The following is an 18,712-nucleotide window of genomic DNA, read 5'->3' as shown; positions in this document are numbered from 1 at the left end:
TCCCCATTGCTACTGGAGTGTTACTGCTTCTAGACTCTCTGAGCAGATGAAGCTAGGAAATAATGCATGTGTACTGACAGAAGCCCTCGTACCACACGTCTGTATTCGTTTCTTATCTGTCCATCCCTAGTGAGATTTCTGATTCCAGTCTAACACTACAGGATTCATTCTAGTCTTCTCCACCCTTCCTTTTTGTAACTCCTTTCTCTGGCTGTGAGAAGCCTGCATCTCATTATCATGGTACAGTATATTTACTCATTTGTTCAATCTTAGTATATGCATAGTTTCAGAATTGCTAACCCATAGTCTATGAAAAATAAATTTACCAGTGTTTATTATTGACTAACGCACTTTTTAGGCAGTCAGTCTTATCAAAATGCCATTTTCCAAAGTTACTTGGTTTAGTTTTTTTCTTTCCCACCCCCTTCATTGTGGTTAAGTTAATTTGGGGGAGGGGGTGTCAATCCCTTGATTGATTCCAAAGCAAAATGAAACAGTTAACTCTAGCTACATGTGAAGCAGACGGCGTAACCTGAAGAGAGAATTATTTCAAATGTCTGTATTTAATTTTTAAATATTTTCATTGTGGTAAAATTTCATTTTGCAACTCCAGTATATCCTTCATCCAGATTCACCAACTGTTTACATTTTGCCTCACTTTATCATTTCTGCCCTCTTTAACTTCTCCTGTCTCCCTGAGTACACACACACATACACACACACACACACTACTTCTTGTCTGAAGCATTTGAAAGTAAGTTGTCCCCTGAGTGCTTTAGTGTGTGTTTCCTAAGTGCAAGGATAATCTCTTCTATAACCACGGTTCAGTTCTCAGAATCAAGAGATAAGAATAGTGTCTCCAATCCACAGTCCATATTCAAATTTTATCATTTCTTTTAACATCCTTTATAGTTGTTCTTACCTCAGTGTAAGATTTAGACCAGGATCATCCATCACATTTAGTTCTCATAACTCTAATCTCCTGTAATGGATCAGTTCTTGATCTTTTTTTTCCCACAACCTTGATGTCTTTCAAGAGTGCAGGCTGGTTGTTTGATAGACTGTCCCTTATTTTGAGTTTGTATTTCCTCGGAATTGGATTCAGGTTCAGTTATGCCACAGACTGATGTGTCCTCAGTATGCCACATCAAGACATACAAGACGTCCATTTGTTGATAATGTGGACTTTGAAGTTCCTAGTTAGTGTGTCTGCCAGATTTCTCCACTGTGAAGTTGCTAGTTTCCTCTTTGAAATTAATAAGTAACTTTGGAGAGACACTTTGAGACTGTGTAAATACCCTTTTCCTCATCAAAGATTCACCTGCTGGTTTTAGTTTCCATTGATTATTTTTACCTGGATCAGTCATCACTGTGATGGTTCTAAAGTGTTCATTTTCTATCATTCTACATTTGTCTGTTACATTCTACTATAAGGAAAAGTTTCCCCTTTTCTCCCATTAGTTTATTTATGTCAGTAGACACTGACACAAATATGAGTATACACCATGAATATACATATGGTGTGTACTTATGGGTTCTTTTTTTATTCCATGGGTTATATTCCATTACTGTCTTTATTTATTTATTTTGACATTTTTTTATTGAGTAATAGTCATTTTGCAATATTGTGTCAATGTGAGCACAATTTTTCAGTTATACATGAGCATACATATATTCATTGTCGCATTTTTTTCACTGTGAGCTACCACAAGATCTTGTATATATTTCTCTGTGCTATACAGTATAATCCATTACTGTCTTTATTTATTTTGATGTTCAAATAGTCCTGGACTTAGCCAGTGGAAGCCTTTTCAAGTTTCAGGTGTTATTTTGATATGTCTGCATCGTTCTTTGAGTACTTCCTTACATTCTGGCACAGTGGTAGATTTCAGGCTCATCCTACGCTTTCTTGGTCTACCATAGCCCTGAAATTAATTGTTTCTCTAACATGCCTTGGTTCTGTCTTATGGGGAATGGAATTTAGAAACCAAGGCCTGAGAGCTAGTTATGTTCTTTGCTACTGGGATGCCATTGCTTCTAAGCTCTCTCAGTGGACATAGCTAGAATACATACACAGCAGGGAATACAGACACACATACGTACATACCATGCATTCGTATGTGTATGTGTGTATACACATGTGTGAACATAAACACACACTGATGTCTATTTCTATGTCTATGTAAATGTGTGGTTGTATACACTCATGTACACACCTAACCATGATTTAACATTGATATGTCTAAATCCATTCTAATGCCACAGGGTTATTCTAGTTTTTCTTCTTTCCATATTTGTGACTTCCTTCTTCAACGGTGAAAACCCTGATTCCTATTACCCTCCGTATATTTACTTATTTGCTCAATCCTAGATTACACAGAAAGTAGTTTTGGAATTGCTTATCCTGCCACCGTGAAAAAGAAACCTATCTGCAAGTGTGTACTTCAAACACTGTAATTTGGCCGTACATACTTAGTGGGATATAACCCTGGGGAGGGGTTCAAAAATGTCACATTGTTTTCAGTAATTATGTTTTGGGGAGATCACAGAGGTACTGTTTTTCTGAGACTATTATATATACTGTGAAATAAATCAAATGAGTAATGATATTGGCATGGTTGAGAGTTGAGCTTTTCAACATGGTTAAAAAGAGATACAGATGTGTGGTTGGTGAAGGTAAAATCCTGTAGCCCCAAATTTGACTTAAAAATATCAGTATGATCTCATGGTGTATTTTGTCTTAGACGTGCACATGGTCGCACACACCACACACGCGCGCGCGCCCACACACACACACACACACACTTCTACTTTTGCCACTGAAAAGGCCTAGGAACACTGACCAACCTCGTGACAGTGAGCATCCCTGCAGCATCCAGACTGTTGTCTCTAAGTGCCGTTTTCCACTTTAGAAGAGGCTCTAGGACTCCTTGAAAAAATGGCTGAATGTAGGCTGTGAGAAGCTATAGGACAGATACCTACTCTTCAACAAATAAAATGCATTTGAGAAAAGGAGAGATCAAAGGCAGAGGGTATCTTTGGTTAAAAGAGACTTGAGACTTACCAACCAATTATAATGCGTGGGCTTTATTTGGATCCTGATCCAAACAAGCAAGCTTAAAAATGTTGATATGAGATAAGCAGGGAAATGGGAACATTGACTAGATAGGTAGTACTTAGTGTTAACTTTTTGAAGTGCAGCTATGGTAATGTGTTTTACAAGAGTCCTTGTATTAGAAGTATATATTAGAATATGTGAGGATGAAACAGTGTGATGCCTAGGGTTTGCTTCATAATAATCTTGGCGGGTAGGGGCAGAGTAGGGATGAAACAAGAGTGACCATAAGAGGTCACTTTTCTCTCTTTGTCAATGTGTGAAAATTTCTATAGTAAAATGAAAAAACTTAAAAAGTAGTGCTGCTTGCTCTGAGTGAGACATTTCCCGAGAGAGCAGGACGGCACCCTGGGAATGGGTGCCCGCACTCAGACCACAAGTGGGGAGGGTAGGAAGCCAGGTCCTTCTCATCACTTTATCCCAGTACACAGCAGTCACTCGATATATAATGGGCAGTGAAATGAGTGCCCTTGAATGAGCAGCTGGCATTTGAGTGAACTCAGTTCCAAAATCATCCATGACTCATAACTGACAGCCAGCCACTCACACCATGTGGAATATAGGCATTTCCTTGTTGCTTGGGCTGCTGCCATTCTATCCAGTGACATGATGCACGTGACCCTCCTTCCTTTGCAGGCTCAGGCCCGATGTCACCGGATAGGCCAGAGTAAAGCCGTGAAGGTGTATCGCCTCATCACTCGGAACTCCTACGAGCGGGAAATGTTTGACAAGGCCAGCCTAAAGCTGGGTCTGGACAAGGCTGTTCTTCAGGACATCAACCGCAAGGGCAGCACCAACGGAGTGAGTGTGCTGGAACCTGCTCTAGGGCCTTAGGAAGGGTTCACCACACAACCCAGGGCCTGTCTGACCTCTTCACTCCTGCTGCTGTGTTAAGATTCCTTCTCACCAAATTGAGTCGGGCTGCCCATCTTTGCTGGATCATTCCTTGCAGTAGAGCATAATCCAGTGTCAGGTCTCTGCATCTTATAGATGGATAAAGGAAATGTGGAGGAGCAGTTAGGTGGGAGGATTGACCAACATGCCCAGTTTACTGAACAGTAACATTTCAGTAAACAGAGTTTCCAACATTGCCTGCTGGAATTCAGTAGATCTCACACTCTTAAATCTAAGTTATCTATTGTCACCATACTTTATCTCCTACTCCAGACTCTGAGGCCCTTGAAGGTGAGCTGTTTTATCTTGCCCAGTGCTCCTGATAGTACTTGGCATATTAAAGATGTTCAGTGCATGATAGTCAGTGAATGAATGAATGAATGAATGAATGATCAGCTTGAAATATGGCAGTTAATAAAATCTTCTTTCCCCCTCTAGAGGGAATAAAAATTGCTGCTAAGAGTCTTAAATTGTATTAAAGTAGAGGCACACAAAGCAAGCTATCTCTTTAATCTCTGGACCTTCTACGTGAGTTGTCTTTAGTCCAGATGTTCTGTATCCTCTCAGCTATGCGTGTTGCTGAGTATGCTTGAGGTTAGCAGTGCTGGGAGTCATGGAATTCCCTCCTGTGATTGATGTAAAGAGAACCAGATTCTTAATTAAAACCAGGAAAGGGTGTTTTGAACTCCCATTTCCTGTTTTCAGCAAGCAATTGAGAAGATCACACTTGGCACGGGATCCTTTCTTTGGTTAAGAAGTGACATCATTTCCAGTACTAGTGTATTTATTCAATAGTGAGTAAGTCATTATTCTTTATCTCATTTGGTACGTATGGAGGTTTTTAAAGATACAGACTCAACTAAAAACATAAAGTAAACATTGAATATATTCACTTCAGTGATACATAGTTTTAACGATTTGTGACATTTGATAATAACCAACATCCTGAGGAATGTTAGGGCCACTGGATCATGGGCTGGGTTTTATTCCAGAGCTCCTGGTAAAGGATTGTCTGCCTGCCCTCCTCATAGTTCTCTTGAGTGTCTTTATCTGGGTTTTCATTTTCTGAAGCTTGTTGTCTATGTCTTTGTTTTTCTGACATATGCTCTTAGTGGAGGAACTGTGTGCTGAATCATGAAGGTCAGATTTGAGGCTGTTTTTCTCCTGTGCATTTCCCACTTTGTGAGTAGCCTTTGGTGACCTGTCCAGGTACAGCAGCTTTCAAAGATGGAGGTAGAGGACTTGCTCCGGAAAGGTGCCTATGGTGCCTTAATGGATGAGGAAGATGAAGGCTCCAAGTTCTGTGAAGAAGACATAGACCAGATTCTGCAGAGGAGAACCCACACCATCACCATCCAGTCTGAAGGGAAAGGATCCACTTTTGCCAAGGTATTGGCCCTTCTCTGCAGAGTCCTTGTTGGGTGGCAGTGAAAAGGAAGTTCTTATAATCCCTGATGCTTGTTAGCCAGGCTCCTACTTCTCTAAGTGCAAACCGTTGAGATTGTCTAGCTGCATGTCTGTACTGTGTGCCACCCTGAAGATTCAGGTTCTTAGAGGGAGTCTGAATAATGGGTCAGAAGCTATAAAAGAAAACACTCTGAATCGTCAGAGCTGATCCTCAGGGGGCAGGATGGACGCTTGGATTTGCAGTTTACACTCTTCCCTATTCACAGAGACTCCTCCAGAACCCTTGAATGGCCATCTCGACTCCCTTGCGCACTCCTTGATGAGTGTCAGAGAGTTGAAATGCCAGTGAACACTCCATTCCTCAGACTCAAGCAAGTATTTTGTTCATTTCAAGAGAAAAGAGATTTTATTCAAGATTCCCAGCTTCTGACACAACGTTGTAAACTGACTGTAACTCAATTTAAAAAAAACTGTAAAAAAAAAAAAAAAGATTCCCAGCTTCTAGTTTAGATGCCTCTTTCCTCTGCCCATCGGATCACTGTGTTTAGAATTCAAGTCATCAGACCACTTCCCAGATCACTCTCAGGCTGCCCTTGCCATGGGCTCTGGGAGCTTCCTGGCCTGTCTGGTTCAGCCACCTGTGTGGTGCCTTGTGGAGGGAGGGCTTTTCCAGTAAGGCATTTTGTGCTCGGTCTCTGCATCTCCTACTGCCTAACCCGGTGCCTTTCCCAGAGCAGACACTTTGGGGTGAACTGAAAGAAAAATTCTATCCAGGGCAGTTTTAAGGATTAACCTCTCATGGGCAACTAGACGTACGTTGCCATTGTCTTCCAGGGGTTGTCCTCCTGCTCCCAAGTTTAAGTTAGAAAAAATGATCCTGTAGGTTGAAATTGTAATTTCCCCACTCAATCTTTAAAATACAGTTTTAAAGGAATAGCTTTGAGATTTTCCCTTTCATTTTGGACGCTCTGTTAAGGGTTTTGGTTTTGAAGGCAGATGGATAATATGCTTGAGTCTCTGGTGCATTTGAGATCACACAGGTGTTTTGTTGATTTCTACTGTGTTCATGCAGTTTATTGACTCTTCTTCACAGGCTAGCTTTGTGGCTTCAGGAAACAGAACGGATATTTCCTTAGATGACCCGAACTTTTGGCAGAAATGGGCTAAAATAGCTGAACTGGACACTGAAGCAAAGAATGAAAAGGTACGGCAGTGAGAGTACTTCATTTCATTGAGCATTTCTCTGGTGTCTTACAGAACCAGCTCAAATTATTCTTTACTCCTGAGCCTTAGTTCTTAAAGAAGGTGCTATATGTCACTCGCTTAAAACACGCCTGGCACGTAGACAGGGCTTGAGAAATGTTAACTGTTATAATTTAAAATGACCTAATGGGGCGTATAGTCTGCTGGGTACCTGAGAAATTCGACAAAGACAGTTAGAACTGGAACTGGCCAGACAGGTCAAGGTCAGCCCTCTGACCCAAGCCAACATCCCACCCTTGGCATGTGACTATTTTACCTCTGTTTCAACACTTCCTATGAAAGGAACTTTACCTCTGACAGATATTAGAGGGGGAAAAAAGCATGATGAAGAAAAGTTTGTTGGGATCACCTCCATTCTGTCTGTGTCTTGAATTTTTCTATTTCTGAACACGAGAAGAAGAATGGCCTTAGAATAACAGCAGAGCTTGAATACTGGCTGTGCCACTGACTAGCTCCCTGCCTTTGGGCAAGGAACCTGATCTCACTGAGAGTGAAGCAGATGAGAACAGAGAAAGTGGTGATGCCCACACTGCAGAGCTGGAGACAATGCTGTGGAGACAGCTGCCCAGTCCATTGTGAGGCGCCCCTAAGTGTTAGCTCCCTTCCCTCTGACCCTTCACCTCACTTCGGGTTGAGCACGCGTCACTTTCTACCCGCCTGGGCTGCATGGAGGAGTATTCAGGAGCTTAGCCGAGCTTGGGGAAGAGGTACGGGGGAGGAGGTGAGAAGCAGGAAACGGTGGAGACCAGAGGAGCCCCCAGAATGGGTGAGTTCCCTGAGACAGAGATTATCTTTTCCGTGAAAGACAAAAGGTTAGTGGTGCCAGTGGAAGATAGAAAATGAAGCAGCAGTAATACATGTTTGTCTTCAGAAAGTTGCTGAGCAGATGGAATTCTGCGACTTCTCCTGTCTCCAGAGCACAGGCTGCTTCCACATGCTGGGTGGAACAGCTGGGGTGCACCCCTCCAGTCTTTCTTGGCAAGAACAGGCTGCCACTCTGGGCACTGGGGGCCCTTATCTGCCCAGGCCCCTATTAGAAAGACTGCAAAACCAGCAGATGGTGGCGGCCAACACTAGGGGCTGGGGAACACGCCAACTTCAGCAAGTCCCAGAGAATCCCCTCTGCCAGTCGTGGACACAGCAGGTGTGCTGGGAAGAGCCTTTCCTGCTGCCGGATGAGGCGGGGGTGTGGTTCTTTGTGCATTGTGATGGGGTGATGGGGGAAGAGAGAGGAGGGGCTTGCTTTCTCCCCAACAGTCCTGTCTGTTTGTAGGAAAGCTTAGTGATCGACCGCCCGCGCGTGAGGAAGCAGACCAAACACTACAACTCTTTTGAGGAGGATGAGCTCATGGAGTTTTCGGAGTTGGACAGTGACTCTGATGAGAGGCCCACGAGGTCCAGGCGCCTCAATGACAAAACCAGGCGCTACCTCCGAGCCGAGTGCTTCCGGGTGGAGAAGAACCTGCTCATCTTTGGGTGGGTACTGGCTCTGCCTGTTGTTGTGGTGGTGGTGTTCGTTATCCCCTCTGGTTTCCAGCCCCTGAGATTTTTCCAGTGTGTCTCTCCGATCACCTCTGGAGTCTGGGCTGGTGGAGGCTCTGCTAGAGTAAGAGAGAAGCGTGCCTTCTGCCCATGACCTCCCTCAGTCACTGCGCTCTGCTGCCCATATTGTAGATGTGCCATGGTTTTCTCATATGCCTGTCACAGCAAATCTCTGTTACTAATTTGCTGCCTGGTACTGATTTCCTGCCTTTCCCCTCAAGGATATATAAGGAATCCGCGCAACAGATGTTACAGTTAAGGCATGATTCGTGCAGGGCTCTGGCTCTGGTAGAGTAGAAGGTTTAGCTTCTGGGAGCTCAGCATTGCTTTCCGATACTGCAGCTGGAGTCTGTTTTAATTCCAGATTTATTCTGTGCTCCAAATACTTTCGCCCCTCCCTTTTTAACATTCTGGTGGCCCTATGAAGCTTTTCGGTTGCCGATGTTCAGGGCGACTGATAAACCTGACTGAGCATGAAAAGCACTCTGGCTCCTGTTTGTCCGGTGATGTTGAGGGCATGCGTGGCCCTTCCTCCCTGTAACACCCTTCAATATTTCCACTGTCAGCTGGGGCCGGTGGAAGGACATCCTGACTCATGGGCGGTTCAAGTGGCATCTGAACGAGAAGGACATGGAGATGATTTGCCGCGCCCTGCTGGTGTACTGTGTCAAGCACTACAAGGGAGATGAGAAGATCAAGAGTTTCATTTGGGAATTGATCACACCTACCAAAGATGGGCAGGCCCAGACCCTCCAGAACCACTCAGGTGAGGGGTGGCAGGGCCATGCCTACAACGCGTGAACCCCCTGAACTTCCTTCCCTCTTCCTGGGTTGGTCCATTTGCTTGCTGTGGGGACTTCTCTTTCTCAGGTGTATTTCAGAATGTTATCTGTGGGAAAGGATGCTGATGCTTTCCATTCTCCCTCAGAATCATCCAGTGTTACCTGTGGTGTTTTGTTTAAGTGCTGTTGGGCCCTCTTGAAGTCCTCCGTGTGCCAGTCCTGCCCACTGATCTGGGTGTCACAGGGCTCCTCCTCTGACTGGGGGCTCACACTGTGTGCTCTGTGGTTGGTCTTTTGCATCTCACCCTTCTGTCCCAGTTGCACTTGTCTGTGCGTTTTGTGCCGCTTCTTCCCTGTGCTGGGCTGTAGCTCACCTTCAAGTCTCAGATCGAGTGTTCCTTTTTCCCCAGCTAGGTTGTGAGGTCCCCAAGGGTACAGGTGGTGGTACACCTTTCTTGATCCTGCAGGGCACTCGGTAAATTCTTACCGCCTGACTGAATGGTCCACTCAGTGTGGGGACCAGGCACGTGTCCTCGCCGTCAGTACTTGGGGAACTGAGGAGGGGCCTGTTGTCCAGGGCTACGGTTCGCAGCCTGGCTGCCTCTTTGCGACTCTAGCCCAGCTCTGCTTCTGACACCCAGGTTTAAGCCTCCTTGACCATCTACCTGCCTTTCTGTTTCAGGGTTGTCTGCTCCAGTCCCCAGAGGGAGGAAGGGGAAGAAAACGAAGAACCAGCTGCTGCTCCCAGAGTTAAAGAACGCAGACTGGCTGGCCACCTGCAACCCCGAGGTGGTTTTGCATGATGACGGCTACAAGAAGCACCTGAAACAGCACTGCAACAAGTGAGTGTGCCCCTCCCCACCTTGGTGGCAGCTCCACCTGACCCTGCAGCTCCCTGGGACCCCCGTGGGGCTGTGGGAGACCACTCGGTGTCCCTGTGCTGCCGTATGAGGTATGGAAAGGCAGGCTGTGAGGTCTAAGCTGGGTCAGGATTCATTCGCATTGAAGCCTCTGTAACTCCTTTAACTCCCTTCTCCCCGGGACCTGGCCTCTCTTCCCAGTGCAGCTTGTACAGGATTTTCTGACGTCACTCTCAGGACCCCCTGAGGACACTGGTGATTTCACTGCTGTTCGCCTTTTCCTTTCCCTCCCTTCACCCCCGAGGGCACATTAGCAAGAGCAGGAGCCTGACCTTGTGGCCGCACTGTCAGCCTCTCATGCCAGTCGCTTTCCCCTCCGATTTGCTTTGACATTCATGACCTCCAGGCATTTGATGGACATGCATTTGAGATGGTATTCTTTATGTCTTGTAGGCTAACAGCTGGGGTGGGGCACACAGTAACAAAGGAAGAGGTGATAGAAAACGAGACTGTTCTTGTGAAGTTTCATTTTAGGGAGTTAGGGCACCCAGCCACAAAACAATGACAAGTTTGCACATGGATATTTGCATCACTGTACAGTGTCTCTGTTAGAATAATCACAGTAACTTCTGCCAATGATAGCTAGTGTTTTGTTTTTCAGGTGCTTTCTCATGTATTACTTCAAAACCTTGATGACATGGGAATGCCCAGAATTCCCGTGGGTCAGCTTGGAGGTCGCAGTTCATGGGCCACTTGTGGGTTATAACGTGTTTCATTACCGTGTTCACCTTTCATAGGGTACTTTTGCGTGTCCGGATGCTTTACTACCTGAAAGCCGAAATACTGGGAGAAGCAGCTGATAAAGCGTTTGAAGGAACTCCTGCCAGGTAAAACAGGTCAACCTTAATTCCCAGTGTTAAAGAATTGCCATAAAGTGCCTGTGGATGGAAATGGACAAACCCGCCTGTGTTTCGAGAGGCCCATGTTCCTTCCGCCCAGGATCAGTTACTGGTCGAGCAGGCAGGTGGAGCAAGGATGATTCAGTCAGGTTAACTACAAGTGAAATAAAGAAGAAAACAGTTGCTTAAAAGCACAGCTCTTGATGAAGTTCTTAGTTGTTTTTCCCCCCAATAGTGTGGTAAAATTGCTTTTCAAGCAGTCATTTCTCTACTTCAGCCATTGTAGGCTAGATACTAATGACTCTGATGCTGGATCCAACAGGTGTGGACTGAAAGCTTCACTCAGAGTCCCACTCTTGGCCTTAGTCCTCTTCTCCCTTTATGTGGTTCTCCTTTGTTTGCTAATTATATTGCTGATACCTTGTCACCTGTTTGATGTGTTTCGCCTTAGTTTTTTAAATTAGTGTTTCCAAAGCTGTAGAATCCTGTAGGAATATCCCAAGATTTGGGGAAATGAGGCTGCCAAACCCCCAGCTGCCACTTGGTTGAGCTGTCAGATAGTTTTTAGGAGGGATCCCCGCACAGTCTGCTTCACCTTCCCCAGGTCTGCAGTCTGCTCCTGCCCGGTACGGTGCTGCTCGTTCCCAGAGGACCCCAGCGGTGTTAGTGTCTGAACTTTGCTTTGCGATTCCCTGGGGCTGTGGTTTCTTCTTTCTCTTGCTGTCCGTTAGGCAGTGCTAATGGCTTTAGTGAGCACTAAGGAGAGAGGTGAAGCGCACGGACAGTCCTGCCTGTGAGGCATTTTTTGTAATGAGGAGCAGTCATCGCAGTGACCGTTACTGCTTGATATGCTTTTGGTTGTTTTGGTGAGCATTTCTAGTAGGGATAGGGAGGTTGGGTATTTTGGTAAAAAGTTTCAATTAGTGAGACATGTAAGTGCAGCAGAATTCAACCTGATTGTTTATATCTGCCAGTGTTACCTGGCAGAAGTAATCTACCTGAATTTACTCATCGTCTTGTCACGTGCTTTCTTAGACATGTAGATGGATGGCAGTTAGGTAGAACATGGAGAGAGTGAGTCCATTGCCCGCCCTCTTCCCTCCTTTCCTCAATCTTAGCTCTTACTGGTCCTGTTCAAGTTAAATGCCTTATTGTGAAGAAATTGAGGAACCCCCTGGGGGTTCATCCCCCAAAAGTTGTTCAGCCCGTGGCACCTTATGGGCAGAGCAGTGAGCCCTGTAGACAGATAAGGAGCGCCACCTGGGAAGGTGGGGGCTAGGGAGCGCCATCCCTGCAGCAAGAGCCAGGCCTGGCCCGGTGCAGTCAGCCCAGTGTCACAGTAAGAAGAGCCTAATGGAAGAAGAAACTTCAGATGTTGCAGAGGGACCATCCCAGGCAGCCAGGAGGTGGGAGAGAGGAGCCATGCAGGTAGATGTAATACCCCAGACCCCAAAGCCTTCAAAGGGTAAGAACGATGCTCAGACAATGAGACAAAGCTCTCAGAACATGGACAGAAACTCAAGAGCAGCTGATGGCACCGGCCTGCTAATTAATCCCTGCACATCTGCTCTGTAGGCTGAGCTGTGTTGCTCCCTCTGGCCAGAAGTGCCACTTATGGTCAGTTTGACCCAGCAGACCATTAGCAGACCAGTGCCAGGAAGTCTCTCCTATTTGGCACCTGTCCTCTGAAAGGCTCTTTTCATGTCACCATGTGTAGCAGTGCAGACTGACTTGTTCTCAAGTAGTGCTTGATATCTCTACGTATTGAACCAAGATAATTTGGGCACTTTTCAGCATTTGATCACGTACGAATTCAAACACTTGAGCAGTGTTCTGCCTTCAGATAACCAATACATTGCTGGCTTTTGCTGTGGTTGTCAGTTGAAGGTGCACATTAGAACTGCCTTACAAGGGGGCGGAGGGTGGGAAGGGATAGTCGGGATTTCAAAACTGTAGAATAGATAAACAAGATTATATTGTATAGCACAGGGAAATATACACAAGATCTTATGATACATCACAGAGAAAAAAATGTGACAATGTATATATGTTCACGTATAACTGAAAAATTGTGCTTTACACTGGAATTTGATGCAACATTGTAAAATGATTATAAATCATAAAAAATGTTAAAAAAAAAAAAAACTGCCTTACATATGTAGATCCCACAGCCCGACCCCATAACAGACTCATGATGAGTTCTCCGGGAGGTGCTTTCAGATTCTGCATGAGTCAGTCTGAGTAGAGCCTGAAAATCAAGTCCATATGTTGAAATAGCTTCCTGTATAAACCTGGTTCGAAACCCTGGTTAAGAAACCTTGGCCCCCAGCTGCCTGAATCCTCCCATTTGTTGTTACTTCAGCTTTTCGTCATGGAACTAGGGATGTGGCTTAACACCAGGGTTCAGGCCAGTCTTGTGTTGCTTTCTGTTGGTGTTGACGGAACTCTGAGTCCACGCCCTTCCTTCCACAGGGAGCTGGAGGTGCCTCTGCCCGACATCGACTATGTGGAGATCCCAGCGGATTGGTGGGACGCTGAGGCCGATAAGTCCCTTCTGATTGGCGTGTTCAAACATGGTGTGTATTTCAGTGAATGTGTTCTCTTTCCTGAAAAACTCTGTAGTCCTATTGCACGTCTCTCTTAAAAAGTAGAGCCTCACCTCTGTCCTAGAAATTCGGCCAGACGAATGTGTGAGTCATGGCATACAATGAGTGTCAATATCAGTGAGGAACTTTGTGAAAGGGGGCCGCAGACAGTCTGCTCAGTGTGTATCTTCCTCATGAGCCACTCCTCACTGTCATGCCTGGGACAGCCCTGCTCCTGTTCACTCCGAGAGCCCCAGCATCTGGCCTAGTGACTGTCGCTTGGTAGGCCCCAGGGTTCCTTGAGTGAAGGAACAAATAAATGGGGAAAATGTGAGGTTTAGCATTTCATATGTATGCAGAATTCTAAGGTCATTCAAGCTAATCTGCATATTCCTAGTGTGTATCTTTTGCCCTATTAGTATGCAGATTTAAGAATAAAAGATGGCATAGACATCCTTTGTTTTAAATGTGGTACCTAGAAACTAAAGGGGAGCGAGAAGGTTTTTGAGTAGCTTGGAAAAACTGAAATAAATGCCCTGTTTCTTCATTTCTGGCACTTTTCTAAGCACCTGCCCTTGCTTTCAGTCAACTGTTAAAATGAAAAATGAAAGTGCCAGATTATAGTCTCTGTAATGCCCCTGATACGCACCTCCCTACTAGGTAAATTAGCCATAATTTTGAACTAGAGAGCAGGGTTTAAAGTAGGAAGAGCTAGGTATGCCTGACACTCTCCTCCACAGAAGCCAATGGCCACGTGTGGCTGTGGAGCACTTGAAATGTTACTCATACAACAGAGCAACTGTATTTTTTATTTTATATCATTTTAATTAGTTCAAATTTAAATAGCCATGTGTGGCCCCTCCATTGGACAGCATGGGGTGAGAACTCAGCTCTGAAATGGGAAGAGGAACCATGGGGCCTCCCTGTTAATAAGCACAGTGAACCACAGTGCAGCCGAAACTTGGTTTAATCTAATTTTGGAAAGAACCCAGAAGAAGACAAGCTGCTGGAGACAGCCACGTTCCACAGCACCTGAGCTTGGTGTGTGTGGGAAAGCCTGCTGACCCCGTGTCTTACTTCGGTGGTGATTTTAGGGCACATTGCCAAATCCCTGCCTGGAGACAGTGTGATGTGAAAAGATGCAGCCTGAGGTCCCAGCAGGATGGCTGACAATTCACACACTTCCTCTCCCTCCCCTACCCGAACACACACCCCACAGACACAGAAAGCCTTGGTGAATTGTGACGGCAGTGTTAAACCACCTAGCTGAACTCGAAAGAAATTAAAGAAAACCCCAATGAGAGGTCACTTAAAGCCAGAGCTGAAAGCTCAGGGGCTGATGTGACAGCAGACCAGTGGGGCTGGGCTTCTAACACCCTCACAGAAGTGGGAAACCAGCCCCTCCAGGAAAGGAGGGCAAGATAAGGCTCTCTGACTGGCTCAGGGAAGCAGAGCTGGACGGACAGACCCCTGATTGAGGAAGAAATAGCGGCATGAAGGAGAGAGCGAGATGGAAGACAGGATGAAATCGACCCCTAAAGGGGAAGCCAAGTTGTTCCAGGCAAGTCCTCACAGCAGCCAGAATAAAACAAAAACAGAACACCAGCCTGGCAGATAGAGACAGTATTATACAAAGTCTTTACGACCAAAAGCTTAATTTGGGATAAAGAGGGCCGTTGCACAACGATGGTGGGTATCATTCACCAGGAGGAGATCGCTAACGATCCTAAGGCTAACGGTGTAGCCTCAGATTGTGCTCGAGGGGACAGGACTCTGCGGAGGCCCACGCCCCTCCTCCCTCGGGAAAGACAGGTTAATATTGGCACCACACCTACTGGTTTCATAATCCCTCATCAAGGTTTAGTGGGAATAATCAGTTGATCTCTTAGTCACATACTGGAAATGGGAGAGGGACAATCAGATGATGTCTAAGGTTATTTCCAAATCTAAAACTTCTGCTCAGTGAAGCAGTTTTAGGGGTACAAGTTAATAATTCCTAAGTAGTTCCTGAGCACACCTGTGAGACCTTAAGATGATGCATCACCCATTCCATCCACATTCTCCCAGATCTCCAGTTGAGAGTCAGAGCTGAGGGCAGGTGCCAGGAAGGTGGCGTGTGCAGTGCCTGAAGTGCTGGTGGTTGTGAATGAGGAGCCCAGCAGACACATTGTAAGGATGGGGAAAACCTAGCCTCTGTACCCAGTGCTGAGGCGCTGGCTTTCAGCCACACATGCAGACTGGCTCACTCTTGATTAGGATCAGACTCACGTAGTTGGACAGTGATAGTGGAGTCAAACCGAGGCTACGCTGGACAGGTGCCTGCTGTTGGCTTCGTGGGCCCATCCTCCTTGGTGTCTTGCAGAGACCAGATCGGATCCTGCTCCTGGCTGAGTGCTGCCCATCAGACATTCCATGAGCATAGGCTTAGACCTGTCCTCATCTGGATAACACCCGATCACCCCATATAACTTAGCCCTCTCCGCAAGATAACCAAACCCACACAGCATGTCTCACCAGGTGACAAACTCCTGATACCCAGCAGCCAGTGGAGATGTGACATTTTCAAAGAGCCAAGCCGCCTGGTGTCTATTTTTCAAGGCTATCACTCACTTTCCCTGCCTTGACTCTGTGCCCTGGAGACATAAGTATGAGCTGTCGTGCTGCAGCCATTGTCTTTGTTAAAAAACACCCAGCTGTTCCTTGTCTGGGGTTTTGTGGATCTTTTAGCCCCCTCCCCCGAGACATAGCCTGCTACCACCCTGCTTAGATCAGACGACTGCTGCCCCAGTTCCATCTCTGAGCTGACCACCCAGAATTAGCTGAGTCTTCAGTTGGGGCTTCCGCTTACAGCAGGAAGGGCCCTGCAGCAAATGTGTTCTGAACGATGCTCTTGACAGCTCTTGATCCCTTCTAGGGCAGCTTGGATTTATGAAATATTCATCAAGATACGGATTTTAGTATTTCTGTTCATATACTTACAGAGGAACTTTTAGACTAAGTGGAAAGAGGCAAGCAGCCTACGCCGCCTCAAAGGCCTGTCATTCTGCTATTTATGTCTTTATGTTGCTGTTGCTGCTCCTTCTCCTTTCTGTTCAGGACAAGTGTTAGGGTTTTCTGGGGAACTGAATCAATCACACTCCCCCGCCTCCAGCTTCATAGCTGGTTGAGAAATAGAGATGCAGAATCTGTCTAGACTTCACACCCACACGTGACGAGAAGTCTACAGAATAGAAACGCACGCAGGTAGTAGGTACCTGGAGGAGCCCGGCCCACTTCAAGCCCTGGCCAGCACAGCTCGTGCGAAGGCCGGACAGTCGTGGACAGTTAACCTCCCCCAGCGGTCAAGGGTCAGTGGAGGAAGCCTTCGCCCTCTCATCTCTCAGATAAAGCCTCCCTCTTCTCATGGGGAGGGGCCAGTGGAGACAGCAGCAGGCACTTCTTCAAGACAGGGGCATGGAGGACATTTCTGTTTTGGTGTTTGATGTCACTTGAGGCAGAACATGGGGAGAGGGTTCTTGAGAACATGAGAAGAGTTCTTCTGCAGTGATTATTGGAAGAGAATCTGGGCCAAACTGATATTCAGTCAGCTGTTCGTTGAGTGTGTGTGGCGTCAGGCCCTGTGCTAGGTGCTGAATACATAACGATGAGTAATAGCAGGTACAGATTCTGTTCCCAGGGAGCCCACAATCTCATGAGACTTAACAGTAATCAAATGATTGCCCCAACGAGTAAGAGAGTACGAAGAACGTAAGGCCCCACAGTTCCTCCTGCCGTACGCCTTGTGCGGGCAGCACCTGTCGTGAAGATGGCAGGAGAGTCACTTTGGGTTAAAAGATAAAGTACCTGCAGCTCCTCAGGAAAAAGTACCAGGTGCTGCCTGCACATGAAGGATCGAACAGCATTTTTGTAGTAAAACAAAAATCAATGTAGAAGTAAGACACCCAGCAAGTAAAATCAAGTCTGTTACTAGCAGCCAAGCCAGCTCTCACTTCAGGCACAGCATCTTCTGTCGTCTATGATGGGGTCTTTCTGCACATATTGCAGAGCCGGAAATTACTCTGTTTGCCCTGTAGGAGGAACATGGAAAGGGTTTTGATGATCATGAAGGAATTTCCCCCAAAATAGTTTGATACGACAGTAGGTTTGGCTCTTTTACGCGACCAAATCCTCCTGTCTCATAAGATTACATTAGATTCAGTAAAATAATAACAAATTCTCATGCACAGTGTTACCAAATTAAAAGTGTTAGTTTTTCATTGTTTTGCCCTTTTGAGGTCTCTCTTCTGGATCAAAAATCCTCCATCTGTTTTTGACTCTGGCTTTGAGTCGGGGGCCATCCCAAAACCCTGGCCAGTGGAGTAGGATTTCAAACTGAGTGTGAGAATATAGAGACAACAGATCTGTTTTAATCCAATTGACAATCACAGTGGCCCTCTTTATATTTTATCCTTTGATCCATCACCTGCCTTCCCTTTCTAGCACTGGGATAAAATTAGACTCTAAGAAAAGTAGGCCTATTCAGGAGTTGACAAGATAACAGGGCGTCCAGAGTTGAGGGGTGGTGCAAGCAAGAATTTGCAAAACCAACTTGCTTGATTTCCTTGCTGTTCAAAAGAATCAAACAAGTGGAAATTATATCTGTATCTTGTGTGTCTTCGTGGACGCAGGATATTTATATCAGCTTTCATTTCTGGTCAAGCTCTACTCAGGTGTCCACTTAAGCTCAAGAATCTTCCCCTGACAGGAAATCTCATTGGATCCAGTTATTCTTAAGTAAATATTTTTGTTTGTTTTGCTTTTTGCATAATAAAGGAAAGAAAATGACTGTCATGGGTGCACGGCAGATTTTGTGAGTTCTGACATGACCTCTGTTGCTTCTCATTACTCCTGGTCAGGTTACGAGAGGTACAACGCCATGCGAGCAGACCCAGCGCTTTGTTTCCTGGAGAAGGTTGGGATGCCGGACGAGAAGTCCCTTTCTGCAGAGCAGGGCGTTACAGATGGGGCCTCAGATGTCCCGGAAAGGTGAAGCTACGTGGACCAAGCACAATGTGACTGGTCACGCCATGAATCTCCCTCCCACCACATACACCCAACACTCTCATAGCCTCTCCCTTATAATCTGGCATCTCCCTCAGACCTGAACTGCCTTCCATAATTGCTTCTTTGGTTACATCCTATGATGCTTCAGGCCTTTCCTTTGACTTCTAAGCACTTTGAACCAAATACTAGTTCCTATCCTTCGTGGGTTCCCCAAGCCACCCACCGTCCTGCCCTACTCCTTAATTAGGCTCATCTGGTCAGAGGATTCTCAGGGAAAAATTCAGACCTGTTATAATCTCTCATACTTGGCAGAAAGTTAAGA

General features: G+C 45.9%; 1 protein-coding gene across 5 annotated transcripts in view; it reads left to right on the top strand.

The window, feature by feature from the left end:
• Positions 1–18,712, top strand: part of CHD6 (chromodomain helicase DNA binding protein 6) — a 159,381-nt gene that overhangs the window by 116,464 nt on the left and 24,205 nt on the right. For all 5 annotated transcript variants that reach the window (XM_015237811.3, XM_072944227.1, XM_072944230.1 and 2 more), the window contains 9 exons: positions 3,752–3,916; positions 5,219–5,398; positions 6,510–6,620; positions 7,953–8,155; positions 8,788–8,987; positions 9,686–9,845; positions 10,661–10,750; positions 13,235–13,338; positions 18,243–18,372. In XM_015237811.3, the coding sequence (XP_015093297.2) occupies positions 3,752–3,916; positions 5,219–5,398; positions 6,510–6,620; positions 7,953–8,155; positions 8,788–8,987; positions 9,686–9,845; positions 10,661–10,750; positions 13,235–13,338; positions 18,243–18,372 (1,343 nt within the window). The remainder of the gene's footprint in view (positions 1–3,751; positions 3,917–5,218; positions 5,399–6,509; positions 6,621–7,952; positions 8,156–8,787; positions 8,988–9,685; positions 9,846–10,660; positions 10,751–13,234; positions 13,339–18,242; positions 18,373–18,712) is intronic.

This window comes from Vicugna pacos, chromosome 19 (genome assembly GCF_048564905.1).
Source record: "Vicugna pacos chromosome 19, VicPac4, whole genome shotgun sequence".
In the NCBI taxonomy this organism is placed as follows: Eukaryota; Metazoa; Chordata; class Mammalia; order Artiodactyla; family Camelidae; genus Vicugna; species Vicugna pacos.
The sequence above is the reverse complement of the archived record's forward strand: the minus strand, read 5'-3'. Positions and strand labels throughout refer to the sequence as shown.